The sequence below is a fragment of the Chlorocebus sabaeus genome, chromosome 6 (assembly GCF_047675955.1).
Source record: "Chlorocebus sabaeus isolate Y175 chromosome 6, mChlSab1.0.hap1, whole genome shotgun sequence".
Taxonomy (NCBI): domain Eukaryota; kingdom Metazoa; phylum Chordata; class Mammalia; order Primates; family Cercopithecidae; genus Chlorocebus; species Chlorocebus sabaeus.
Genome location: NC_132909.1, coordinates 18810588 through 18836131, shown reverse-complemented (window position 1 = coordinate 18836131; position 25544 = coordinate 18810588). Strand labels below are relative to the sequence as shown.

The 25544-nt window shown below is 55.0% G+C and overlaps 1 protein-coding gene across 1 annotated transcript; it reads right to left on the bottom strand.

Moving 5' to 3' along the window:
* Positions 1–1331: 1331 nt before the first annotated feature.
* On the bottom strand, positions 1332–19767 carry PRX (periaxin). Its single transcript, XM_073016438.1, has 7 exons — positions 19464–19767; positions 14498–14541; positions 14316–14414; positions 14065–14190; positions 9847–10003; positions 6151–6347; positions 1332–5503 (listed from the first exon to the last, which is right to left on the bottom strand). The coding sequence occupies exons 4-7, from the start codon at positions 14089–14091 to the stop codon at positions 1532–1534; spliced, it is 4353 nt and encodes a 1450-aa protein (XP_072872539.1). The 5' UTR covers positions 14092–14190; positions 14316–14414; positions 14498–14541; positions 19464–19767; the 3' UTR covers positions 1332–1531.
* Between the last annotated feature and the right edge of the window lie 5777 nt (positions 19768–25544).

The following is a 25544-nucleotide window of genomic DNA, read 5'->3' as shown; positions in this document are numbered from 1 at the left end:
GGAAGATCGAAGGGGCCTTGAAGAGTCAGGACAAGAGAGACAAAGGAAACCCTCAGGCATGGCCACGGGGAGGTCACTGCTGACACAGACAAGGTAGGAGGAAAATCCCAAATGTTGGGATCTTGGAAATGGGTGTGCACCATGAGCGTAGATAACTCCCGCCATATTTGGTGGGGGCAAAGGAAAAGTGTGTGGTGAGACAGTGACCCGAGGAGGGCCGGCTTGAAGGGACAAGGTACTCAAGTGAGTGGGGGATTCTGCCAGGCCCTTCATCCAATGAGACAGGATAGGGAGATGTGAGGAGAGTGGGGGGCTGTCGGGGTGAGACTCAGGACTGGATATTGAGTCTCCTTAGTCCAGTGTGTGACATCACACAGAGGACATGGAGGAGGCTGGAGGCCCTGGTGGGAGCCTGGGGACTTAGATCCTGAATTGGGATGACAGGGATGGATGGCCCATGGTCCCTGGGAGCTGAGACCAGCACTGACGGGTGCTGAGGACCCTGGGACCTAGTTCCAAGAGGCGGCTGTGTGTTTGGGGTAGAGGCTTTGAACCCAGATCCTGAAGAGGGGAGCAGGAGCGGCCTTCCTGGGTGGGGCCAGAGTGGACAGGGCAGTCAAACCAGCCAGACAGCAAACAGAAGGCCAGGATGTGCAGAAGTGCCCACGCTGGCAGAGGGCAGGTGGGGAGCAACCAGCCTGGTAGCAGTGGGTCCCCCAGGACAGGCAGGCTCCCTGGCAGAGGGGTCCCAAAGCTGTGCTCTGCCAGGGAATGTCCAGAGTCCTCTTTAACAACCCCTGGGAATTCTCAAGGGCTAGGGACATCTCCCCTCCCACCAGGGCCTGCCCCAAGGCCACCCTGACTCTTTGTTGTTGTTTTTGTTGAAACAGAGTCTGGCTCTGTTGCCCAGGCTGGAGGGCAGGGGCGCCATCATGGTTCACTGCAGCCTCGACCTCCTGGGCTCAAGTGATCCTCCTACCTCAGCCTCCTGACTAGCTGGGATTACAGGCACAGGCCATCATGCCTGGCTATTTTTTGTAGAGATGAAGTTTCTCTCTGTTTGCTGGTCTTAAACTCCTAGGCTCAAGCAATCCTCCTGCTTTGGCCTCCCAAGTGCTGGGATTACAGGTGTGAGCCACTGCGCCCAACCCGCCCTGACTCTTCTCAGACTAGGTATGACCTGTTTTTCCCCTCACACCAGAGGTTCCCCTCAGGCCAGGCTCAAGTGACCCCTAGAACCTCCTCTTTGGAGACTGCCTTTCTCTGCATCTCCCCTATACCCACTCCTGCCCCTCCCCACCCCCTATGCACACAGAGGAGACGAATACACAGCTACTTCCGGATTATTTTATTCACATGGCTTGGTGGGGTACAGGCACTCCTGCCAGAGAGACAGGAGCAGGCCTCCCCGCCGGCCATGGTCAGTCACCCACCTCCCAGCCCTCTTAGGGTTAGTGCTAGTTACCACACACACAACAGCGAGGGGGTAGAGAAAGGAAGGCAAGAAGGGATCCCCATCTGCCCAGCGGCTTCAGACGGCTGCAGCCTGAGCTCCCTCCATCCTGGCCGGGCCTGGAGCCCCTGTCTCGGAAAACCCCACGCTGGGCAGCCGCACCCGGAATCCACCTTCTTCCTGGTCCCCACTCCCACTCCGGGCCTTGGGGCTTAGGGACACCCTGGGGAAGCGGAACTTGGGTGACTTCTCTCTGACGGGCGACTTGGGAGCTGCATCGCCCTCCTGCCCCCGAGAGGCTTTAGAAGGGGACGCCAGGCCTACACGTGGCAAGCGGACCCGGCCCCGGCCCCGGCGCCCCAAGGCCCCTTCCCCACTGCCCTCTTCCTCCTCCTCCTCCTCGGGGCTGGGGGAGCCTTCCCCAGTGACCATCTCACTTTGGCTGAAGCCCACTCGGGGCAGCCTGAGTTTGGGGCTCTTGGCCTTCTCACCCTCCTCGGCCCCCTCCTTGGCCCACGCCAGGCCAAACCGGGGCAGCCGTACCTTGAGCTTGTGTCCAGCCTCCCCCTCCCCATCCGCCACCTGGTACTCGGCGTGGTTGCCCCCGGGTGGCGAGAGCTCCACGTCGGGCAGTGAGAGGCGGAAGGTACGCTCGTCCCCTGGGGGCTGCTCCTCAGCACCCTCGCCCCCCACCCCAGCTCCGGCCCCCAGTGTGGGCAACTTCAGCCTCAGCCCACCCTTGCCTGTGGCCACCTCACCTGCCTGTGCCTCTCGGTTTAGCCCCACGTCCAGCTCAAGCTGGGGCACTGTCACGGTGGGCATCTTGAAGACACCCTCACCCACCAACAGCTCCCCACCTGCAACCTGGGCTCCAGGCAGAGACAGGGTTACCTGGGGCACCTGAACCCTGCAGCCTGCCGTGTCCTCTGCTGAAGGGGCTGTACTCTCAGCTTGCTGCCCAGGGGTACCCACCTCCCCAAAGCCGGTCAGCTCCACCTGGGGCAGGGAGATGCCCAGCGGAGGCATCCTCAGCCCCGCCTCATGGCCCTCGGTGACCACTTGCCTGGCTGTGGACACTTTCAGGCCTGACAGCTGCATTCCACTGACGACCACAGCCCCCTCTGCCCTCCCTTCCTCCTGGGCGCCCAGTGTGACCAGCTCCACCTCGGGGATCTTAAGTTGCACAGCCGTGGACTCAGCCTTTTCCCCCGGGCTGGCACGCTCACCTTGAACTTCTGCTTCCTTCCCTCGAGCCAGCCCAAAGGAGGGCATCTTCAGCTTGGGCATCTTCACCCTCCCATCCCAACCCCAGCCCTTGCCCTCCAACTCAGCCATCCCCGGCACTAGTTCTGCTGCCTCAGTGTCCCGGCCTCTGACCCCAAACTTGGGCAGAGCAAACCTGGGCCCCTTGAACTTGAGGTCAGCCCCTGCCACCTCTACCTTGCCTGAGGGCAGGTGGGCATCCAGGCTGAGCTGTGGGATGGACAGATCGAGGGCAGGCAGCAGGCCTGCCTCCCCAGTCCCTTTGGCCTCAGCCTCAGCCCCCACCCGAGCCTTGGGGAGTGAGATGGCAAACTTGGATACCTTCAGCTTGGTGGCTCGCCCAGCCCCGTCAGCCTCTGCCTTAGCCACCTTTGGCCCTGAGAGTCCAAACTTAGGTAAGGAGAACTTGGAAGAGGGCTTGACTTTCATCTCCATCATCTCCAGCCGCCCTTCCTCAATTTCCACAGCGGGCAGCTGTGGAGTGACAATTTCAACAGAGGGCACTCGGAAGCCCACTTCCCTGACCTCGGGGCCCTCCGCCCGCTCTACCTTGCGCATTTCAGTGGCTGGGACCTGCCTCTCCAGACCAAGGGCTCCTGGTAGGTCTAGCTCCACTGAGGGCAGAGTGAGAGAGGGGACACCCACATGAGCCTCACTATCCACCTCTGGCTGCAGACAGGGAAGTGTTACCAGCTTCCCTGAGACCTCAGCACCTGCCTCTCCTGACTTTCCCCGTGATGGGGACTCTGCCCTCCCTAGCTTCGGCATGGTCATCTTGGGCATGGTCATCTTGGGCATCTTGAAGCCAAATTCCATCCCTTCTGCCTGCTCTGCCTTGGCGGCCTTTAGCTGCACCTCTGGAGCCCTGGGCAGCTTCACCTCTGGTGCCTTCGGAAGATGCACATCGGGAACCTTCGGTACTTGCATTTCCGGCATCCGAATCTCTGACACTTTCGGCAGCTGCACCTCGGGGAGGTGCACATCGGGCACGGCCATCTCAGGCACCTTGGGGAGTTTTATCTCTGGGAGCTTCACGTCAGGGACTTTCATTTCGGAGACTCTGGGCAGCTGCACCTCTGGGAGGTGTACATCGGGCACGGCCATCTCAGGCACCTTGGGGAGTTTCATCTCTGAGACTTTTGGCAGCTGCACCTCGGGGAGTCGAACCTCTGGCACAGCCATCTCGGGCATTTTAGGGAGTTTCATCTCTGGGGCTTTTGGCAGCTGCACCTCTGGGAGGTGCACATCGGGCACGGCCATCTCAGGCACCTTCGGGAGTTTCACTTCAGGGAGTTTCATTTCAGGAAGTTTCATCTCAGGCACCGTTGGAAGCTTCATCTCAGGGACTTTCACCTCTGGGACTTTCGGCAGCTGCACCTCTGGAAGCCGCACCTCCGGCACAGCCATCTCTGGCACCTTTGGGAGTTTCATCTCTGACACTTTGGGCAGCTGCACCTCTGGAAGCCGCACCTCCGGCACAGCCATCTCTGGCACCTTTGGGAGTTTCATCTCTGACACTTTAGGCAGCTGCACCTCTGGAAGCCGCACCTCTGGCACAGCCATCTCTGGCACCTTTGGGAGTTTCATCTCTGGGACTTTGGGCAGCTGCACCTCTGGAAGCCGCACCTCTGGCACAGCCATCTCTGGCACCTTTGGGAGTTTCATCTCTGACACTTTGGGCAGCTGCACCTCTGGAAGCCGCACCTCCGGCACAGCCATCTCTGGCACCTTTGGGAGCTTCATCTCTGACACCTTGGGGAGCTCCACCTCTGGGAGTCGAACCTCTGGAAGAGCTGCCTCGGGCACTTTTGGAAGCTTGACCTCAGGAGCCTTGGGGAGCTTCACTTCAGGTCCCTTGGGCACCTTGACCTCGGGCCCTGACACTCCGATGCCAAGGGAGGGCATCTTGATGGTGGGCAGCTTCAGCTTGCTCTCTACAACTTCAGGAGCAGCAGGCCGGGGCTCCAAGAGGGAAAGCCCAAAGGTGGGCATTCGAAGTCTGGGAGCTTTCACCCTGGCCTCAGGGATGCCCTTGGCTACCTTGGCCTCAGCAACTTCCTTTGCTCGAGCCCCAAATCGGGGGAAACTAAGGCGGGGCATCTTCAGGGCCACCTCAGGTGCCTCCCCCCGGGCCTCCACCTCTGCACCCGGCAAGGCCAGGTCTACCCCCACAGTCGGTGCTGCCACATCCAGGGTGGGCACCACTACTGACACAGCCCCTTCCCGGGTCTCTAGGCAGGGAAGTGGAGGCAGAGCAGGCAGTGAGGGTAAGGCAGGCAGCTCCACCTGGGGTACCTGGATCCCCACGGCTGGGGCTTCCACGGCAGGCGGAGCCGGGGCTCCGAGCCCAAGAGTTGGTAGGTGGAGGGCAAAGCCACCAGCTGCCTCTGCGGAGGGGGCAGCCTTGGGGGCTGAAACCTGGGGGACACCCACCTCGGCCCCTGGCAGCCGGGGCCCAACCAGCTCCACCTGAGGGGCTGTGAAACGAGCCCCTGCAGCCACCTCGGCCTCCACCTTGGCCTTCCTGGGGGGAGGAGCAGCGGCGGCCAGCCGGGCTGCCTGAGCCTCTTCGGCCACTTCTCGTACACGCAGCCGAGGCAGCTGGAGGCGCCGGCGGGCAGGGGCGGCCGGGACAGGACCCTTGGCAGCCTCAGCTTTGAGGCCTCGGCGCAGGCGGGAGAACTTGGGAAAGGAGAACTCGACGTCAACAGGGGCCAGGTCAGCGGGGACCCCCAGAGCCCCAGGCACCATCTTCTTCTTCTTCACAGGGGACAGACTCTGGATGTTCTGGGGAAAGAGGAGAGAGGCGGGAGGCGGTGGGACAGTGGGAGGCTGGGAGTGGACAGGAAAAGCCCCACCTGGTATTGGACCAGGCTGGGGATGCCCTGGGTCAAGTATCTTGTCCCCCAAACATCATCCCCACTTCTTGCCTGTCTTTTCACCATGAGTGCCCAGGAAGGCAGGCAGCCATCTAGAATCTCCAAATGAGTCAACAGGAGTATAGGGACTGGGACCCAAGACTTCTAGGTCCTGATCTGGGATTTTCCCCAACATCCTCATTCTAGAGATGGGGAAGCTGAGGCCCAGGGAGGGAAATAAATTTGTCCAGGGCCCCTCAGCAGTAATTGGGCCGCACTCAGGCTGGAATCTGGCTTCCCCGGTTCCAAGTAGCCTGGTCAGGACCCCTAGCAAGCCTGGATCCGATAGTGGGGACACCTCTCCGAGGTGGGTGAGGGCCCTAGGCTGGGGTGGGTCTGTCCCCCTCCCCGGGGAAGAGTTTGGGGCAGAGAGGAAGGGGCAGAGGGTGGGATTAGCTTGGGTTAGTGACAAGACAGAGGGCAAGGCTGGCCCACGGTGGCGGGGAATGGGGCTCACGGCGCAGAGACCGGATCGCTGGGGCAGTCCAGGGCCGGGGCCGGGCTAAGCACGCGTACCAGCTTGGCCACCTTGGCCCGCGGGCCCTTGATCTCGTAGCCAGACACCGTCCCGGGCCGCAGCGCCAGGTCCCCGGTGGGCACAGTGCGCTTCAGGCAGAAGGAGACTTTGTAAGGCTCGGCGCATTGCAGCAGGCGTAGTGCGTCCTCATACTTGAAGTTCTCGAAGAACACTCGGGCACTCAGCAGCTGGTCCCCTGCGGGCGAGGTGGAGGTGCGCAGCACGTGGGCATCTTCCGGCTCCACCCGGGCCTAGTTCTGCCCACTTGCGCGGAGCCCCCGCGGTGAGGCCCCGCCTCAAATTTTAATCTCTCCAGTCCCCAGGGCAGGATTGAGTCGCAGTTACACTAGTCCCCGCCCTATGACCTTATCCCCGCCCCCTGCAATGAACAAAGCCGCGCCCTCTCAGGTCACGCCCGCACCTTGTCGCTCCCCTACCCATCCTTACGTTTCAGATACTGACTTTGTTTCTTTTACCGAGAGAACAGAATCAGAAGAGAACTTCCAGAAGCTCCCACATTGTCTGTTCACCCCCTTTCTCCTTCCTGTTTCTGGAGATGAACTAACCCCACTCCTAGCTCAGGGCAATCCCTCCACCGCCTTCTCAGGGACATCCTCCAGCAATTCTCTCCTCTTCCCACATCATCAGTTGTCCTTCTCGTCTACATTATTCCCATCAGCATACAAACATTATTATTTCTCCCATAAGAAAGGTTGTCGACTGGGCGCGGTGGCTCACGCCTGTAATCCCAATACTTTGGGAGGCTGAGGCCGGCAGATCACAAGGTCAGGAGATTGAGACCATCCTGGCTAACACGGTGAAACCCTGTCTCTACTAAAAATACAAAAAAAAAAAAAAAAAAAAAAAAAAAAAATCAGCTGGGTGTGGTAGCAGGAGCCTGTAGTTCCAGCTACCCGGGAGGCTGAGGCAGGAGAATAGCGTGAACCCGGGAGGGGGAACTTAAGGGGGAATTTGCAGGGAGGCGGAGCTTGCAGTGAACCGAGATGGCGCCATTGCACTCCAGTCTGGGTGACAGAGCAAGACTCCGTGTCCAAAAAAAAAAAAAAAAAAAAAAAAAAAGGTTGTCATGGCCTCACTCCCCCGGAGCTCCTGCCCTATTGATCTGTTCACCTTAATAGGCAAAAGGTATTGAGTTCTCCAGTAGCATTGTTACCAGTTCTTCAATCACACCTCTGACCCTACTTTCCCACACACACATTTGAACTGCTCCTCTCAAGGTCCCAGGCAGTGACCTCTGTGTAGTAAGTTTAAGGGTCAAGTCCCAGGCCTCATCTGCTTAAACCACTCAGCATCTGATCTAACTTCATTCTCTCTCTCATACACTTGCTTCCCTTGGCTTCCAAGGTGCCACACCCTCTGGAGCCTCTCTGGGGGTTCCCTGTCAGTCTCCATAGATGTTTGCTTTCTCTCTCCCTGATTTCTTTCTTTCTTTTCTTTTCTTTTATAAACAGTCTCACTATGTTGCCCAGGCTGATGTTACCCAGTCCAGTCTCAAATTCCTAGGCTAAACTGATCCTCCCACCCCAGCCTCCAAAAATGCTGATATTACAGGTGTGAGCCACTATACCCAGCTTGCTTGCTTGCTTTCTATTTTTCTTTCTTTATTTCTCTCTTTCTTTCTTTCTCTCTCTTTCCTTCTCTTTCTTTCTTTCTTTCTCTTTCTTTCTTTCTTTCTTTCTTTCTTTCTTTCTTTCTTTCTTTCTTTCTTTCTTTCTTTCTTTCTTTCTTTCTTTCTTTCTTTCTCTTTCTTTTTCTTTCTTTCTTCCCTCCCTCCCTCCCTTCCTTCTTTCTTTCTTTCTTTTTTGAGATGGAGTTTCACAGCTCACCACAACTTTTGCCTCCCAGGTTCAAGCGACTCTCCTGGGACCACAGGCATGCGCCACCACGCCCGGCTAATTTTGTATTTTTAGTAGAGACGGGGTTTCTCCATGTTGGTCAGGCTGGTCTCAAACTCCCTCCTGGGCTCAAGCGATCCTCCCACCTTGGCTTCCCAAAGTGCTGGGATTACAGGTGTGAGCCACCCCATGCTTGACCATACTCTACTGTTAATGCAGCAGTTCAGCACAGTCAATTCACGTTTCTCCTCTGCTCACAGCCCTCACAGAATAAAAGCCAAAGTCCTGTAAAGCCCTCTAAAAAATGCCCTCCTCTTACCTCTCTGGGCTCCTCTCTTACTTCCCTCTTCACTAACTCAATTGCATAGACACTGGCTTCCTCACTGTTTCTCCCACAAGCTAGGCATGGTCCCACCTTGGAGCATTTTTGCTAGCTGTTCCCTCTTCCAGATGGCCTCATAGCTTGTTCCCTTATCTCATTTAGCCTTTTCACCCTTTCCAGTCCACCCCATTTTTTTTTTTTTAAGGCGGAGTTTTGCTTTTTCACCCAAGCTGGAGTGAAGTGGCACGAACTTGGCTTATTGCAACCTCAAGCAATTCTCCTGCCTCAGCCTCCTGAGTAACTGGGATTATAGGCGCCTGCCACCACATCCAGCTAATTTTTGTATTTTTAGTAGAGATAGAGTTCAAGGCCAGATTGGCCTTGAACTCCTAACCTCAGGTGATCTGCCCACCTTGGCCTCCCAAAGTGTTGGGATTACAGGCGTGAGCCACCGCACCTGGCCAAGCCCACCCCATTTAAAAATGCAGTTGTAGCACATTTTGTCCTCCTGGCAACTGTAGCACTTATTGCTTTCTAATTTACTAGATATTTTACTTAATTTGCTTAAATATGTCTCTCCTCACTGGAATGTAAGCTCCATAAGTGCAAGGACTGTTGTTCACTGTTTTGTTCACTGCTGTAGCCCAAGCACCTAAGATAATGTCTGAAATAGGGCAGGGCACAGTGACTCACGCCTGTAACCCTAGCACTTTGGGAGACCGAGGCGGATGGATTATTTGAGGTCAGGAGTTCGAGACCAGTCTGGCCAACATGGTGAAACCCCGTCTGTACCAAAAATACAAAAATTAGCTGGGCATGGTGGCCCGCGCCTGTAATCCCAGCTACTCGGGAGGCTGAGGCAGGAGAATCGCTTGAACCTGGGAGGCGGAGGCGGAGGCGGCAGTGAGCCGAGATCGCACCATTGCACTCCAGCCTGGGCAATAAGAGACAAACTCCGTCTCAAAATAAATAAATAAATAAATAAAAGTCTGAAATAGAAGGCACTAATAAATAGTTGTTGCATGAATAAATCATGTCAGCTTCATCTATGTTTCCTAAAACATCCTTCACTTACAAAGCTTCTCTTCCCAACCCCTCCAAGTGACTCACTCCACCCTTTTCTCCTGCCCCAACAACAAAAACATTTACTAGCACTCACGTAGTTAAGCACTATGTGCCACTTAGCTATGTGCTAAGTGTTTTCACATACCGACTCGTTTAATTTACAATACATAAAAACCCCTTACTAGAATAAGTCCCATTTCAGAGATGAGAAAACTGAGGCACAGAAAGATCACAAGCTAGTAAACGGGGGATGTGGAACTCGCACCCAGACAGTGAAGTCTGGAGTTTGCTGTGAAGTCAGCAAAGCCCCGCCCCAAGCCCTTAACCCCGCCTCCTGGTCGCCGGTCACGCCCCCATCCCCTGGTCAGTTTCAGCTTCTCTTTGGACCCAAGGCAGATTCCTAACCCCGCCCCCGCAGTTCGACCCCCGCCCCATATCCCGGGCCCGCCCACCTTCCTGCAGGCTGAGGCTCCTGGCGGCCGGTGAGTCCTCGCGCAGCTCCCGAACGAAGATTCCCTCTTTGCCGCCGCCAGCTACGTTGATGCCGCTGACCCCGGTCTGCGCCTCTGTCTCCACGATAATTTCCACCAACTCCGCCCGCCTCAGCTCCTGCAGAGGGCGGCGAGGTGTAGTGCTGGGGCTCTAGAGCCAGACCTCTCCCAGAGCCCACCATTGCGCTCAACAGTGGCTCATATACATATATTATATACATATATATGTATATATTTATATATATTTAGACACGGGGCGGGTCTCGCCACATTGCCCAGGCTGGTCTCGAACTCCTCCTCGGCCCAAGCAATCCTCCCGCCTCGGCCTCCCAAAGTGCTGGGATTACAGGCGTGAGCCACCGCGCCCGGCTAGGAGCGGCTGTTCAGCGGGTCTTCAGGGCACACGCCCCTCGGCGCTGCGACGTCGGGACACACCCACTCTGGCCTCTCCCCTTTAAGCAAGCCCGCGGGCGACTGGCTTTCTAGGACCCGCGGAACCGTTAAACAGCTCCGCGGGCCGGCTGGCCTCTCTGAGGCTCTAGAGCTGCAGTCGAAAGGGGTTAGGGGAGGAGACGGGGTTGTAAGCGGATGGACTGCTTCAGAGTGGTCTGGAGAGAATTTGAGTTGTGAAGGAGAGATTGGCCCAGGATCGTGGGGGCGTGGTCAGGTCGGGAGGGCGGGGCTGGCGGTTGGTGCGTATAGGAGGGGTAGGAGAGCACAGGCCGGTGAGGAAGAGCCAAATGGGATATAGAAGCGTGCCAAAGATAGGAGTGTGGCCGGAATTTATGGGGGGTTATTTGGAGCTGGGATTGGAGACCCATATTATTTTTTTGTGGGGGGAGACAGGATCTCTCGCTCTGTCCCCAGGCTTGAGTGCGGTGTGATCATGGCTCACTGCAGCCTCGACCTCCTAAACTCAAGCAGTCCTTCCGCTCCAGTCTCCCAAGTAGTTGGGAACACAGGCACGCGCCACCATGCCCAGCTAATTTTTAATTTTTATTTTTTAAGAGACAGGGGTCTCACTGTATTGCCCAGGCTGGCCTCAAACTCCTGGCCTCAAGAGATCCTCCTGTCTCAGCCTCCCAAAGTGCTGGGATTACAGGCATGAGCCGCTGCATCTGGCCCCTAGACCCATATTCTCCAAGCCGGATTGAACTATGGGGGAGGGGCTTTAATTATAGCACAACAAGAGAATAGTTGAGGATGGGATTCTGAGGAAGGGGCTGGCTAGACCTTCAAGCTGTCTGGGATTCGGGGGACAGGGAGTGGGATTTGCCCCCCTGCAGGCTTGAATGTGTGTGAGAATGTGCTCTATTGTAAATTCAATGACCCAAAGACCTGCGAAACGCCCACAGGAGAGGGAATCCAGTGAAGGGGGTCTGCGTGGGTAATGAATGGGACTGGCAGACATGGCATTCCCGGTATTTACTGTAAATGATGCAGATTGGACCTGGCCCAGAAGCCACTGTGGGATTCACAATAGGGCTTCCCAGAAGAGGCACTGACAAACCTGGATCCTGTCTAGGAATCCAATCTGCTGTGTGTCTTAGGAAGAATCTTGCCCTCTCTGGACCCACTTCTCTGCTGCAAAATAGGGTAACATAGGCATACTGGAAGGAGGTTGCAGCAGGGATCTGAGAGGACGCTGTCACTTCCAGCGCATCGGGGCCAGCACGGAGTGGAATTGAGCCCAGGACTTGGAGAGAGAGCAGGTCTAGGCCAGATGCCCCACAGCAGTGGCCCCAAGGGACTAGGGGGCTGAGCAGGGCAGTGTGGGTAAGAAGAGTTGTGGCTGGGGCTGCAGGAAACAGCATGACCACCAAGTACCACCCTTTGGCTCAGCAGGCCCTGGACTCAGCATTTTATGTGCAGGATCTTTTTTTTTTTTTGAGGCGGAGTCTCGCTCTGTCACCCAGGCTGGGAGTGCAGTGGCACAATCTCGGCTCACTGCAACCTCCACCTCCCAGGTTCAAGCGATTCTTCTGCCTCAGCCTCCCAAGTAGCTGGGACTACAGGCACGTGCCACCACGCCCAGCTAATTTTTGCATTTTTAGTAGAGATGGAGTTTCACCATGTTGGCCAGGATGGTCTCGATCTCTTGACTTCATGATCCACCCACCTCGGCCTCCCAGAATTCTGGGATGACAGGCATGAGCCACCGCGCTCAGCCTCTTTTTATTTTTAAGACTCGGAGTCAGGCCGGGCGCGGTGGCTCATGCCTATAATCTCAGCACTTTGGGAGCCCAAGGTGGGTGGATCACCTGAGGTCAGGAGTTCGAGACCAGTCTGGCCAACATGGCAAAACCCCGTCTCTACTAAAAGCCCTAAAATTAGCCAGGCGTGGTGGCAGGTGCCTGTAATCCCAGCTACTCAGGCAGCTGAGGCAGGAGAATCGCTTGAACCTGGGAGGCAGAGGTTGCAGTGAGTCAAGATTGCACTACTGCACTCTAGCCTGGGTGACAAGAGAAAGACTCCGTCTCAAAAAAAAAAAAAAAAAAAAAAGAGTCGGTCGAAGTCTTGCTGTTTTGCCCAGGATGGTCTCCAACTCCTGGGCTCAAGGGATCCTCTGGCCTCAGCCTCCCAGAGTGTTGGGATTACAGGTGTGAGCCACCAAACCCAGCCTGCAGGATCTCATTTCATCCCCTCCCCACAGCCTTGGGCAGTCACAGAGGAGGACACTAAGGCCCAGAGAGATAAAGTGACTTGCCTAATGCCCTGTAGCAAGTTAAGTGGCTGGGCCTCAACCTTAGGTCTGTGACCCCAGAACCCATAGGCCATCCTGTAGGCAGAGAACTCCTGGTGCTCTACCTACGGCCTCTCACCCCTAGTATCAGCTTGGCCCCTGTAAGAGTAGACCTGCTCTGTGCCTGGTATACAGTAAGACACGGTTGATGCCAGTCCACCGTCTCAGTAACAGTGACAGCAGCTGCCATTCAAAGAGGCTTCCTCAGCACCAGATTCTGTGCAAATGGCTCTAGCGTGAGTTCTCAGAGGTGGAGATCATTACCTCCATTTCTTTTTTTTCTTTTATTTTTGAGACGGAGTCTTGCTGCGACCCCCAAGCTGGAGTGCAATGGTATGATCTCGGCTCACTGCAACCTCTGCTTCCTGGGTTCAAGCGATTCTTCTGCCTTAGCCTCCCAAGTAACTGGGGCTACAGGCATGCACCATCATGCCCGGCTAATTTTTGTATTTTTAGCAGAGACAGGGTTTCACCATATTGGCCAGGCTGGTCCCGAACTCCTAACCTCAAATGATCCGCCCGCCTTGGCCTCCCAAAGTGCTGGGATTACAGGTGTGAGCCACTGCGCCCGGTCCCATTACCTCCATTTCACTGATAGGGAAACAGAGGCTCAAAGAGGGGAGATCATCTGCCCAGGGCCACACAGCTGAAGTGGTAGGGTTGGGATTTGAGCCACGGGTCCAAGCCCATGTCCTTAATCCCTACATTCTATGCCCTTGTTTTTCTTTGTTTTTGTTTTTGTTTTTGTTTTTGTTTTGTGTGTGTGTGTGTTTAGACAGGGTCTTTTTTTTTTTTTTTTTTTTTTTACTTCGTTTTTCTTATTTATTCTTTCCACACAGGAGACTTAATGTGACAGGATCTTGCTCTTTCACCCAGGCTGGCAGGCAGTGGTTCAATCATATCTCACTGCAACCTCAGCCTCCTGAGTTCAGGTGATTCTCCTACCTCAGACTCCTGAGTAGCTGGGACTACAGGAATGCACCACTAAACCTGGCTAATTTTTTTTTTTCTGGTAGAGGCAGGGTCTCCCTATGTTGCCCAGGCTTGTCTCAAAACTCCTAGGCTCTAGCGATCCTCCTGTCTTGGCCTCCCAAAGTGCTGGAATTCCAGGCCTGAGTCACTGCACCTGCATTTACTGCCTCTTCTGATGAAGGGTTTCTGCTGGATTTTCTTTAGCTCCTTATTAACTTAGCTCCTTTATGCACCAATGAATTCACTGCTTTGAGTCTTAGTTTGTGCCAGACACTGCAGTAAGGACATTACACATGTTAATTTTCTTCCCCTCACAGTGACCCATAAAATGGACCCTGTTACTATTTCCATTTCACAGATGGAGAGAATGAGGCACAGAGAGGCCAGAAAGTGCCTCCTTGCTGCCCTAGTCTGTGCCTCCCCATTGTCCTCAAGTGCGCCTTGCAGGACACGTGGGCACTCACCTCTGCACTCCGGCTCCTGGCCTCCATGGCGTTGCTGGGAGGCACCTGCACCCCAGGCTCCTGCGTCCTCTCCCCTTTCTGCTGCAAAACCAGCTTCAGTTCTGCATGGAGCAGCTGCCTCTGAGCCTGCGGGAGGACAGCAGTGGAGGCTTGAGGCCAGGAGGGGATAAGAGGTGGAGGCCATGCTTACAGGGAGAGAGCAGGGTGGGTATTGGAAGGGGAGAAGGGCCCCACCCCAGCTGTCCTCTCACCGCTGCCTGGGCGCAGGCACTTCCTCCTAACAGGAGCCCAGCCCGAGGTGCCGCACAGCTGTCTGCAGCGCTCACGCCCTTCCGCGGGGTTCTTGCTGCCTGCCAGGGAAAGACCAGGACATGAAGCTCTAGGCAGGCGAGGGAGGGGTGGGGAGGGGCATGTGGCACCAGCCAGCACTCACCTGAGGGTCACCTCCAGCTCCTTGGGCCTCCTGGGTCCGGGGCTCTAAGAAGAATAATGAAAGCAGTGTTATTGGCTAACACCCACTGATGGCTTCCTGAGTGCCTTACCCTGCTGTGTTCTGCTGATACCCTGTCCCCATCGTGCAGGTGGGAAACTGATCCTCAGAAGACCTTTACCCAGGATGACTCAGCTGGACAACACACAGTAAAGCCAAACCTGACTCTGAGGCTTCTCTGGCAGCAGGGCCCCTGTGCCAAAGATCTTGGCCAACTGAGGGGGCCAAATTCACTAAAAAATAATTGGTTTTTGAGACAGGGTCTAGCTCTATTGCCCAGGCTGGAGTGCAGTGGTGCAATCACAGCACACTGCTGCCTCCATCTCTGGGCTCAGGCGATCCTCCCACCTCGGTCTCCCGAGTAGCTGGGACCACAGGTGCAGGCCACAACACCTGGCTACGTGTGTGTGTGTTTGTGAGAGAGTTTCGCTCTGTCACCCAGGCTGCAGTGCAATGGCGTGCTCTTGGCTCACTGCAACCACCAACTCCTGGGTTCAAGCCATTCTCCTGACTCAGCTTCCCGAGTAGTTGGGGCTACAGGCACGCACCTTGGGACTACAGGCACGCACCACCATGCCTGGCTAATTTTTGTATTTTTAGTAGAATCGGAGTTTCACCATGTTGGCCAGGCTGGTCTTGAACCCCTGACTGCAAGTGATCTGCCCATCTTGGCCTTCCAAAGTGCTGGAATTACAGGCATGAGCCACCACACCTGGCAACACCAGGTTAATTTTTAAAATTAATTTATAGAGATGGGGTCTCCCTAGGTTGCCCAAACTGATCTCCAACTCCTGGGCTCATGTATCCTCCTGCCTCAGCCTCCCAACACTATAAAATAATTATAGCCACTCCCAGGTACTCCCAGTGGGCAAATCATAGCACCTCTCTGTGCTTCAGTTACCTCATCCATAAAATGGGGAGAATAAGAGCTCTTACCTTGCAGGGCTGTTCCGAGGATCAAATGAGTTAATAAGTATAAAGTGCCAGGCACCTGGCAGGTGCTTTATAAATACTTGCTGCTATTATTATTATTATTATTATTATTATTATTATTATTTTGAGACAGAGTCTCACTCTATTGCCCAAGCTGGAGTGAAGTGGTGCGAATTCAGCTCACTGCAACCTCTGCTTCCTGGGTTCAAGTGATTCTCCTGCCTCAGCCTCTTGAGTAACTGGGATTACAGGTGCCCACCACCACGCCTGGCTACTTTTTTGTATTTTTAATAGAGATGGAGTTTCACCATGTTGGCCAGGCTGGTCTCGAACTCCTGACCTCAGGTGATCCAGCCGCCTCGGCCTCCCAGAGAGCTGGGATTACAGGCATGAGCCACTGCACCTGTCAGGCCATTATTATTACTAAGAACTTCCTATGGCCTCGACCTTGTGTCGAGCGCCCCACAGGCACCACTGCACGTGGCCCTCAGCACAGCCTTGTGCAATCAGCTACTACTGAGCCCATTACAGAGGAGACAACTGAGGCTGGGGGAAGGGATATCGGTAGCCCAGATCACAAATGGTCGAGCCAGGACTTGAACTTGTCTGAAGGCTCCAGCCCTTTATCTGGGTAATAATAACTGATGGGTACTGAGTGGTTAGTATTTGCCGGTCCCCGTGCTAGACCTTCACCTTCCATCTCACCTCGGAAAACCCCATTTCCTGAGAGGCCAAAAGAACTTGCTCAAGGCCTCACAGCACAGCCAGAAGGGGGCAAAGCTGAAATTCACATGCAGCCATCCGCCAGGCCCATCTGGGAAAATGGAGATGAATACCGTCTCCCCCAACCCCCGACTCTGGGCTTGTCCCCACAGCCCCCACCTGGCATGCCAGCCCGCCAACCCCTATTGCACAGGGAAAGGTCAGGCCTCACGCGGCACATTCCCTCCCACAATGGCCCGTCTGCTGTGCTCACTTGCATTCCGCCCCTGCCCACCCACCCTGGCCACACAATGGCCCTTCATAGCCCAGCACTAGGCAGGACAGAGGACATGCGGACCCCTTAACACTCCCACGGCACCCACGCCCCCCGCAGTGTAAGACGGCTTCTTTCTGCATCTCCTAGGGGTCCTGGTCTCTGTGGCCTTCCTGTGAGCCCCCTGCCCCTTCCAGGCTGAGCCAGGACTTGAACTTGTCTAAAAACTCCCGCGCGGGCCGGGCACGTGGCTCAGACCTGTAATCCCAACACTTTGGGAGGCTGAGGTGGGTGGATCACGAGGTCAGGGGTTCGAGACCAGCCTGGCCAACATGGTGAAACCCCATTTCTACTAAAAATACAAAAATTAGCCAGGCGTGGTGGTGGGCGCCTGTAATCCCAGCTACCCGGGAGGCCGAGGCAGGAGTGTCGCTTGAGCCCGGGAGGCGGAGGTTGTGGTGAGCTGAGATCGTGCCACCGCACTCCAGCCTGTGCGACAGAGCAAGACTCCATCTCAAAAAAAAATAAAAAATAAAAATAAAAAAAGCTCCAGCGCTTTAGCTGGCCAATCATAATAACAACTGATGGGTATTGAGTGGTTAGTATTAATATTAGCTGGTCCCGCACCGAGACCTTGTCTGCCACGTCTGGGGCATTTCCTCTGAATTGGGTCATGTGCTAGCACCCCTAGGCCTCAAAATCACCCTAGATGTTGTGGCTGTTACAGGGGTGGAAACTGAGGCTCACAGAGGGGTCACTCAGCCAGAAAGGGGCAGAACTAGGACCCATGCCTGCCCGTCACCCCTGCTTCACCTTAGTTTGCATTGGTGGCTCTGTACACTGGGGCAGGAGCTGGGTTGGGCAGGAGGGGGTCAGCGGTGTTAGAAGCACACTCAGGCCAGGTGCCGGGCCTGGGCCGGGCAGGTGCTTTACATACTTGACCTCGTGGGACCCCATTTAACTGATGAGTCAATAAGAGTCAAGAGACGGGTGATCACGGTGACAGAGTCGAGTCTTGAGCCCAGGTGCGAAAACGAACTCAGTTCCCTTACCCAGGACTGAGACACAGCACAGAGTCCTGAGCTGGGGGCGTGAGAAGCCTGGACCTTGGTGGTGGTAGTGGAGGGGGTCTCCTGGGTCACAAGCTGTCTGTCCCAGGCCCGTGGCTGTGAGGGTCATGCCCGCAGCCTGGCACAGGAAGTTCAGGCGGGGCAGGGACAAGAGAGAGTGCCCTCCTTCTTCGTCCCTCTCTGGGACAGGCACCCAGCCCAGGTTATATTTAGCCCAACTGTGCCCTTCCTGAGCCACGTACCCAGCTCGTGGGGTAAGGTGGGGGCAGCTTCGGAAGGAAACCCACAGAGAGGACTCTGTGTTCCCAGCTCTGCCTATCCCACGAGGGAGGGGAAGGAGGAGTGGGGAGGCTTCTGGCGGGGCGGTCCCTGCCTTGTGTTAGGAGCAGATCTACTGGGACCAGGCAGACACTCCAGGTGCCAGCAGCCTATTTCTTGGGTGGTTACTGTGGCGTGACCCTGGCATATGCCAGAGTTTTCAGAATCCCCAGGGTCCCCATTTCTTGAGCACCTACGATGTGCTAAGTAAGATCCTTCCTGTCTTGGCTCCTTAAATCTTTGTAACATCTCCCTGGAGTGGGTACAACTGAGATATCCATTTCAGATGCGACTCATGCCCTTCAGAGCAGCTGGGAGCGAGGGGTTGTCATTTGGAGGCTGCTGAGAGATCGGCTGAGGGCATTGCCCTTCTGGCCCTCTTTCCCTGGTGACTGCCACCAACTTCACTTGGGAACCCTGCCTGCTCAGAGCCTCAGCTTTCCCCAGCCACCAGCGTGATCTCCCATAGTAATGGGGGTCAGGGGTTGAGCTAACTCATCCAGACCTCTAAACATTCTCCGAGGCCATCTAGGGAGTCAGGAGGAGTTAAGGTGGTGACCTCTGGCTGCCTCAGTTAGTCCCTGCTCCAGCACTTCCCAGGTGTAAGGACTTGGGCAAGATCCTTCATCTCTGGGGCCTCAGTTTCTCCATCTGTAAAATGGAGCCAATAAGAATGGCTTTGAAGATTTGTGAGAGAACAGCAGGTGCTTAGAATATCCCTCGTATATAGTAAGTGTTCAATTAATATAAACTCGTCTCTGAGAGCAATAGGGAGAGTATGGAAGGAGGGGGCTGTGCATCTCACAGTGTTGCACGTCCAACCTTTGCTCCTCAGTGGCCCCCACTTTCTCCGCTACCAAAGGGGAGCTTTGGCTGACAGACAAAACCCAGCTCAGGCACCAGCCTCCCACCAACAGGATCCATGCTGCCTCCCTAGCACCCTACTCCAGGGAACCACCCTAGACATTCTGCCCCAGCTCTGGTGTTTGTTTGTTTTTTGGAGACAGGGTCTTACTCTGTCACTGAGACTGGAGTGCAGAGGTGTGATCACGGCTCACTGCAGCCTCGACCTCCTGGGCCCAACTCATTCTCCCATCTCAGCCTCCAGAGTAGCTGGGACCACAGGCATGCAACACTATACCCAGCTAATTTAAAAAAAAAGAAATTTTTTTTTTTTTTGTAGAGATAGGGCCTCTCTATGTGGCTCAGGCTGGTCTCGAACTCCTGGGCTTAAGCAGTCCTCCCGCCTCGGCCTCCCAAAGTGTTGAGATTATAGGCATGAGCCACCATTCCCGGCTGCCCTAGCTCTTTAAAAGCAGCAACTCATTTATTCTGGTGCCAGCCTTGTGAGGTGGCCTGGGGACATAAGCCCATTTTAGAGATGGGGAAGCAGAGGCACAGAGGATGAAGTATCTTGCCCAAGGCTGCACAGCCAGAAAGGAGAGGAAAGGGGATTTGAACCACTGGCTCCAAAGTCTGTACCTTTCACCCACCTACAACACATGGCTTCCTGAGCCCCCAGGCCCCTTCCCAGCACCTCCCGGGACCCTGAACCTCATTCCCACAGTGTTTCAGCCTGGCCAGGGAGGGGACTGGCCGGCTGATCTCTTACCGCTGAGCCTCCAGACACCTCAAGAGCTCCTGGTCCCGTCTGTCAGCCCCAGCTCTAGGCTGGGGGGGAAAAGGAATGGGGAGGGGGAGGAGAGAGAGATCCCAGCCATTGGCTGCGGAGGTGTGACGTCACCAGAGGGTGGGTGGTGGAGAAACAAACATCCCCCTCCTCCAGCAACATCTATCCGCAAGCGGTGGGAGCCAAGAGACAGCCACCAGCCGCCTCTCTCTTGCCTGGGCCGAGACCTCTGCCATGAGCTCAGCTTCAAGGATTTGCACGTTGACTTCCTCGACTGGGAGAATCAGGACCCCACCCCAGCCCCACCGTTTCCTGGCTCCAGGACCCCGGCCTGGCCAATGGCCTCTATCGTAAACTCCTTTCACTCCCTCTCCCTGTCAACTTGGGTTCAAATCACAGCTCGACCACTTCCTGGCTGGGTGACCTGCCGCCAGTCACAGCTTCTCTCTGTGGATAGTAAGAGTACCTATCTTATGGGGTTGTGGTGAAGATTAAATGAGTCAAAAGAGACTGAAAATGTAAAACAATGCCTGGCACAGAATGAGGGTTACTAATGAGTATTTGGTATTATTTTTCACACAAATTAAGTGACTGGCTCGTCTTGCTGGGGGGGTTTTGACCCTTTTTGAGTGAAACTGAGCACAGGGGACCCCCAATTCTCTGTCTAATGGAGTTACTGTTTAGGGGGACACCTATTATATACTAAGTGCCATGCTCAATGCTCAAGCTCTGCTTTTGAATCAAGGGTGTAAAATGGGGTCCTTATACTCCCCACCCTTTTTTGTTTGAGACAAGGTCTCTGTCGCCCAGGTTGGAGTGCAGTGGTGTGATCATGGCTCACTGCAGCCTCAACCTCCTGGGCTCAAGCAATCCTCCCGACTCAGTCCCCTCAAGTAACTGGGACTACAGGCATGCACCACCATGCCCAGCTAATTTTTGTATTTTTTGTAGAGACGAAGTTTCACCATGTTGCCCAGGCTAGTCTTGAACTCCCGGGCTCAAGCGATCTTCACACTTCAGCCTCCCAAAGTTCTGGGGTTATAGGCGTGAGCCACCGCATCCAGCTATGCCCAATGTATAGCTATGTGGCCAGGAGGTGGTGGAGCTGAGGTCCAACCCCTGTTCTTTTGGACCACAAAATCCCTGCTACACTCTTCTGCCCCTTCCACTTTGCAGACAAGAAGGCTCAGAGAAGGTAAGTGACTCTCCCAAGATCACCATAGCAGGTCATTGGCAGGGGCTCAGATTTGAACCCAGACCTGCCTGACTCCCAAGCCAAGGCTACCAGGCCTCACCGCCATCCCCTGGACCCTGGCCCAGCCCCCAGCCTGCCCTGACTCACCAGACCCCGGGGGGCGGCACAGGGAGCACAGGTACCCCCACATACCACTTGAACCCACCCGGCTGCTGCCTCGGAAGCTCGTCGCTCTCTGAACCCAGGCCCCAAGCCTGGGCTGGGCTGAGGCTGGGGGATTACCCCCAAAGCGCGTGTCAGCAGCTTCTGCCCCATTGTCCAGCCAGGCACAGACACCGGGCCCTGGCCTCCGTCGGCACCCTCGTCCCTCACACCAGCCTGGGTGGCCCCTCTGCAGATCTGTCCCCCATCTCACACCAAGGGGTTGGGGCCTACTTCGGAGGGTATCGGGGACCAGGCCAGGATGGCAGGATCCCGGAATGCTGGGGGCCTCCCTCCTTTCTCTCTGAAATGCCCCCTGCCCACTCTCAGCCACCGAGGAAGGCAGGAATGTGCTGAGCTCTGGGAAATGCCTTCCAGGCCTGGCAGCAACCAAAGGTTGGGGTGTGGCCAGAAGCCAGCCAGAGCCCTCCTCCTGGGAGGGGTAGAAGGGATGGTATGGTCGGGGCTCCCGATGGGCCTGAGGAGACCCTTACCTCGTTGCATTCTCTCTCCTTCACTGATTCACACAAACGTTCTTTCGTTCCTGTATTCATTCAACAGACACTCACAAGCCCTGTTTAGTGGTAGGTCTTTTGCTGGGCACAGGGGACATCAACAGATCTAACTCCACCCCAGCGGGGAAGGGGCAGACTCAGGAAAGGATCCTGCAGCAGGTGATATCTGCAGTCAAACTGAATTAGTGGGGCGTGGTGGGGCACCTGTAACCCCAGCTACTCGAGAGGCTGAGGCAGGAGAATTGCTGAAACCCGGAAGGCAGAGGTTGCAGTGAGCCGAGATTGTGCCACTGCACTCCAGCCTGGGTGACAGAGCGAGCTGTCTCAAAACAGTAATAATAATAAATAATAATAAAATGAAGTCAAACTGGAAGATTGAGGAGGAGGGAGCTAAGGAAATAAGGAAGGAAGGGGGTTCCAGGCAGAGGGACAAATGTGGGCGAAGGATGAGGTGAGAAACAGAGCAGGCCTTCATTCACCATCAGCAAACATTCAGTGAGCACCTGGTCTTGTGTCCAGTTCCAGGCTGGATGGTGCCGGGGACACAGTGTGACTGGGACAGCTCAGGCCTGCCTTCACACCATTCACAGTCCAGCAGGGAACAAACCCAGAAAGAGGAGGGTTGTGATGGGGCAACCATAGGCAGAGAGGTCAAAGCATGGATGGGGAAGTCCAGAAAAGGTGCCTGCCCCAGCCTAGAAAGAGAAATCAGAGAGGGCTTCCTGGAGGAAGTGGCATTTGAACTTGCACCTGGAGGATATATAGGAGTTAACCCAAAGTCATGGGTGGTGAAGGAATGACAGTGTGTTTCAGGTAGCAGGAACAGCCTGTACAAAGGCCTTTTGGGGAAATGGTTAAGGTGAGAGTGTGAGGGAAAGGTAAGAGGAGGGCCAGGGGTCAGCAGGGCCATGAGGAGGGCCCTAAGGAGCTATTGGAGAGACATAGTATTAATAGCACTGAGCTTTTAGGTACGTGAGGGCAGAAAGAGGCTGAGCTATCAGCCAGGCTAGGGTGGGGAAGAAAATCCCCCTCTCTCTGCTCAGGGTCAAACAGAAAAAGGAGGCTGGTACATACCATCCCCTCTCTTCCCTTGTTTCAGAGAGCAGACATCTTTGCTTGTTCTCCGTCTTAGGAGAGAGCATTTAACCTTTTGACATTAAGTAGGACATTAGTGGTCCATGTTTTGTAGATACGCTTTATCAGGTTAAGGAAGCTCCTTTCCCTAGTTTGCTGTGAGTTCTTTGTTTTCTTGTTTTTGAGAGATGCAGGTCTCACTATGTTGCCCAGGCTGGCCTCAAACTCCTGGCCTCAAGCGATCCTCCTGCCTTGGCCTCCCAAAGTGCTGACATTACAGGTGTGAGCCAGTGTGCCAGGCCCCGGCCTGCTGTGAGTTCTTTTCTTTTTCTTTTTTTGAGACAGAGTTTTCCCTCTCTCGCCCAGGCTGGAGAGAAGTGGCATGATCTCGGCTCACTGCAACCTTCGCCCCCCGGGTTCAAGAGATTCTCCTGCCTCAGCCTCCCGAGTAGCTGGGATTACAGGCACCTAACACGATACCCAGCTAATTTTTGTATTTTACACTTGATCTTAGCCAAAAGGCCAAGAAGCGATAATTTTGTATTTTTAGCAGAGATGGGGTTTTGCCATGTTGGCCAGGCTGGTCTTGAACTCCTGACCTCAGGTAATCCCCCTGCCTCGGCCTCCCAAACAGCTGGGATTATAGGCATGAGTCACCACACCTCACCTGTTGTGAGTTTTTATCACGAATGGTGTGTCTCTCTGTGTGTCTCTATCTTTGTATCTCTCTGTTCTCTTTCTCTCTGTCCTTATGCTCTCTTTCTGTGTCTTTCCTGGTTTCTTTCTGTCTCATTCTGTCTGTGCATTTCTCTCTCCCTCTCTCTCTCCCTCTGTCGTGCTTTCCCTTACCCGAGGGGGTGTGGCCATGGGAAGCTAAGTTGGGGGTGGCACCGGTGTCCTGGTTCCGGCTGTGGCCACCGCAGTAAACACAGGACATCCTGTGAGGCTAGGGAAGGAGGTGGACGCTTCTCCTCAGGGACCACCCTCTCCGGACCCAGTCTGAGCCAGGCAGGAGCCTTGGCCTGCCCTGCCTGGCCTAGCCACTCCGCCTCACCCAGTCCAACCAAGGGACACTGGTGTCTCCCTCGAGCCCACCCTTCATGCCCACCCCCGCACCCCAGTCCTCTCTCCTGAGCTCGTGGCCCAGGGCCCCAGCAGCTCCATGCCTTCCCTTGGGTGTCTCCCCAGCCTCTTGCACCCCCTGGGTCCCTCCCTGGCTTCAGCCCCAACCTCAGACTTGCTTCTCTCCCCAGTTGCCATCTCAGGGATGGCCCCACTGTCTCCCAGTCCCCTGATTAGAGCCCTAAGCCTGGTCTGAGACCCCTCCTCCATGCCTCGTCAGCCCCACAGCCTGTCTGCTGGGCCTCCTGAGTGCCTCTTCCCTCCTAATAGCTGCTCCGTCCCTCCCCAGATTCTCCACCCCTGGGCTTCTGGGCTCCTGACCTCCAGTGTCACCTCCCTGACGATGCCGCCCACCTAGTGAAGGGATCCTTTTACTTCATGGCTCCCCAGTGTCTTCAGAGTTAAGTCCCCCATCCACGGTCCTGTATGCCCTGGCCCCTGCGGACCCTTCCAGTCTTGTCATTTACCTTACTGCTTTCCTCCTCCTTCCAGCCAAACCCAGCAGCTAAGAGATTCCCGAAAATGTTGTAGGGTCTCTCTCTCAGTGACCCTTGCTGTTTCCTTGCCCACCAGAACAACAGTTCTTTGGGGTTACTGTTCAGATACTGTTCAGATATTGTTACTGTTTCAGTTTACAGGTGAGGACCCCGAGGCTCAGAGAAGTTAAGTACCTTGCCTAGAGTCACACAGCCACAGAGGGGCAACTCTTTTCTTTTCTTTTTTTCTTTCCCTTCCTTTTTTCTTCTTTCTCTCTCCTTCCTTTCTTTATTTCTTCCTTCCTTACTTCCTCTCTCTCTTTCTTCCTTCCTTCTTTCCTTCCTTCCTTCCTCTCTCTTTTCCTTCCTTCCTTCCTTCTTTCCTTCCTTCCTTCCTTCCTCTCTCTCTTTTCCTTCCTTCCTTCCTTCCTTCCTTCCTTCCTTCCTTCCTTCCTTCCTTCTTTCCTTCCTTCCTTCTTTCTTTCTGACAGGGTCTTGTTATGTCGCCCAGGCTGGAGTGCAGTGGTGCAATCATGGTTCATTGCAGCCTTTAACTCCTGGCCTCAAGTGATCTTCCCACCTCAGCCTCCTGAGTAGCTGGGACTACAGGCGTGAGCCATCGCATCTGGCCAAAGCTGGGGTTCAAACCCAGGCAGTCTGGCTTTCAGGAACAATCTCTTCTCACCAGCTTACTGCTTCAGTAACATCTAACATCTAACATCTAACATCTCTGTTAGATTTCTGCAGTGTGCTACGACTGCATACCATAGGTGCTCAATAAGTGTTTTTAAAATTTTGTTTGGTTTGGTTTTTTTGAGATGGAGTCTCGCTCTGTCACCAGGCTGGAGTGCAGAGGCGCGATCTCGGCTCACTGCAACCTCTGCATCCCGGGTTCAAGTGATTCTCCTGCCTCAGCTTCCTGAGTAGCTGGGACTACAGGTGCGCGCCACCATGCCCAGCTAATTTTTGTATTTTTTAGTAGAGACAGGGTTTCACAGTGTTGGCCAGGATGGTCTCCATCTCTTGACTTTGTAATCCACCCGCCTCGGCCTCCCAAAGTGCTGGGATTACAAGCATTAACCACTACGCCTGGCCGCCCAATAAGTGTTTAACGAGTAGGGACAGAGGTAGAAGGTGAGCCTTGGAAGGTGCAGAGTTCAGACCCGGGATAATTGCGGGAATAAGGGCGCAGGGGCAGGGAAGAGATGTGCTCAGATTTACCCTTTACATATGGATAGGCACACAGTAGGTATGTGCTCATACATTTTTGCTGAATGAGGGACAGGAAGAAGGGAGGGAGGAAAAGGAGACCAGATAGCTGGTCACAGCTCTTCCATGTGTCATTGTGAGTGTGTGTGTGTGTGTGTGTGTGTGTATATGCGTATGTTTGGGGGGCGTTCCTGTGAATACCATGGAGGAAAGCTGGCCTAGGGAGTGTCATGGCGGGCATACACAGAGGCTCTGTGAAAGGTGGCAGCAG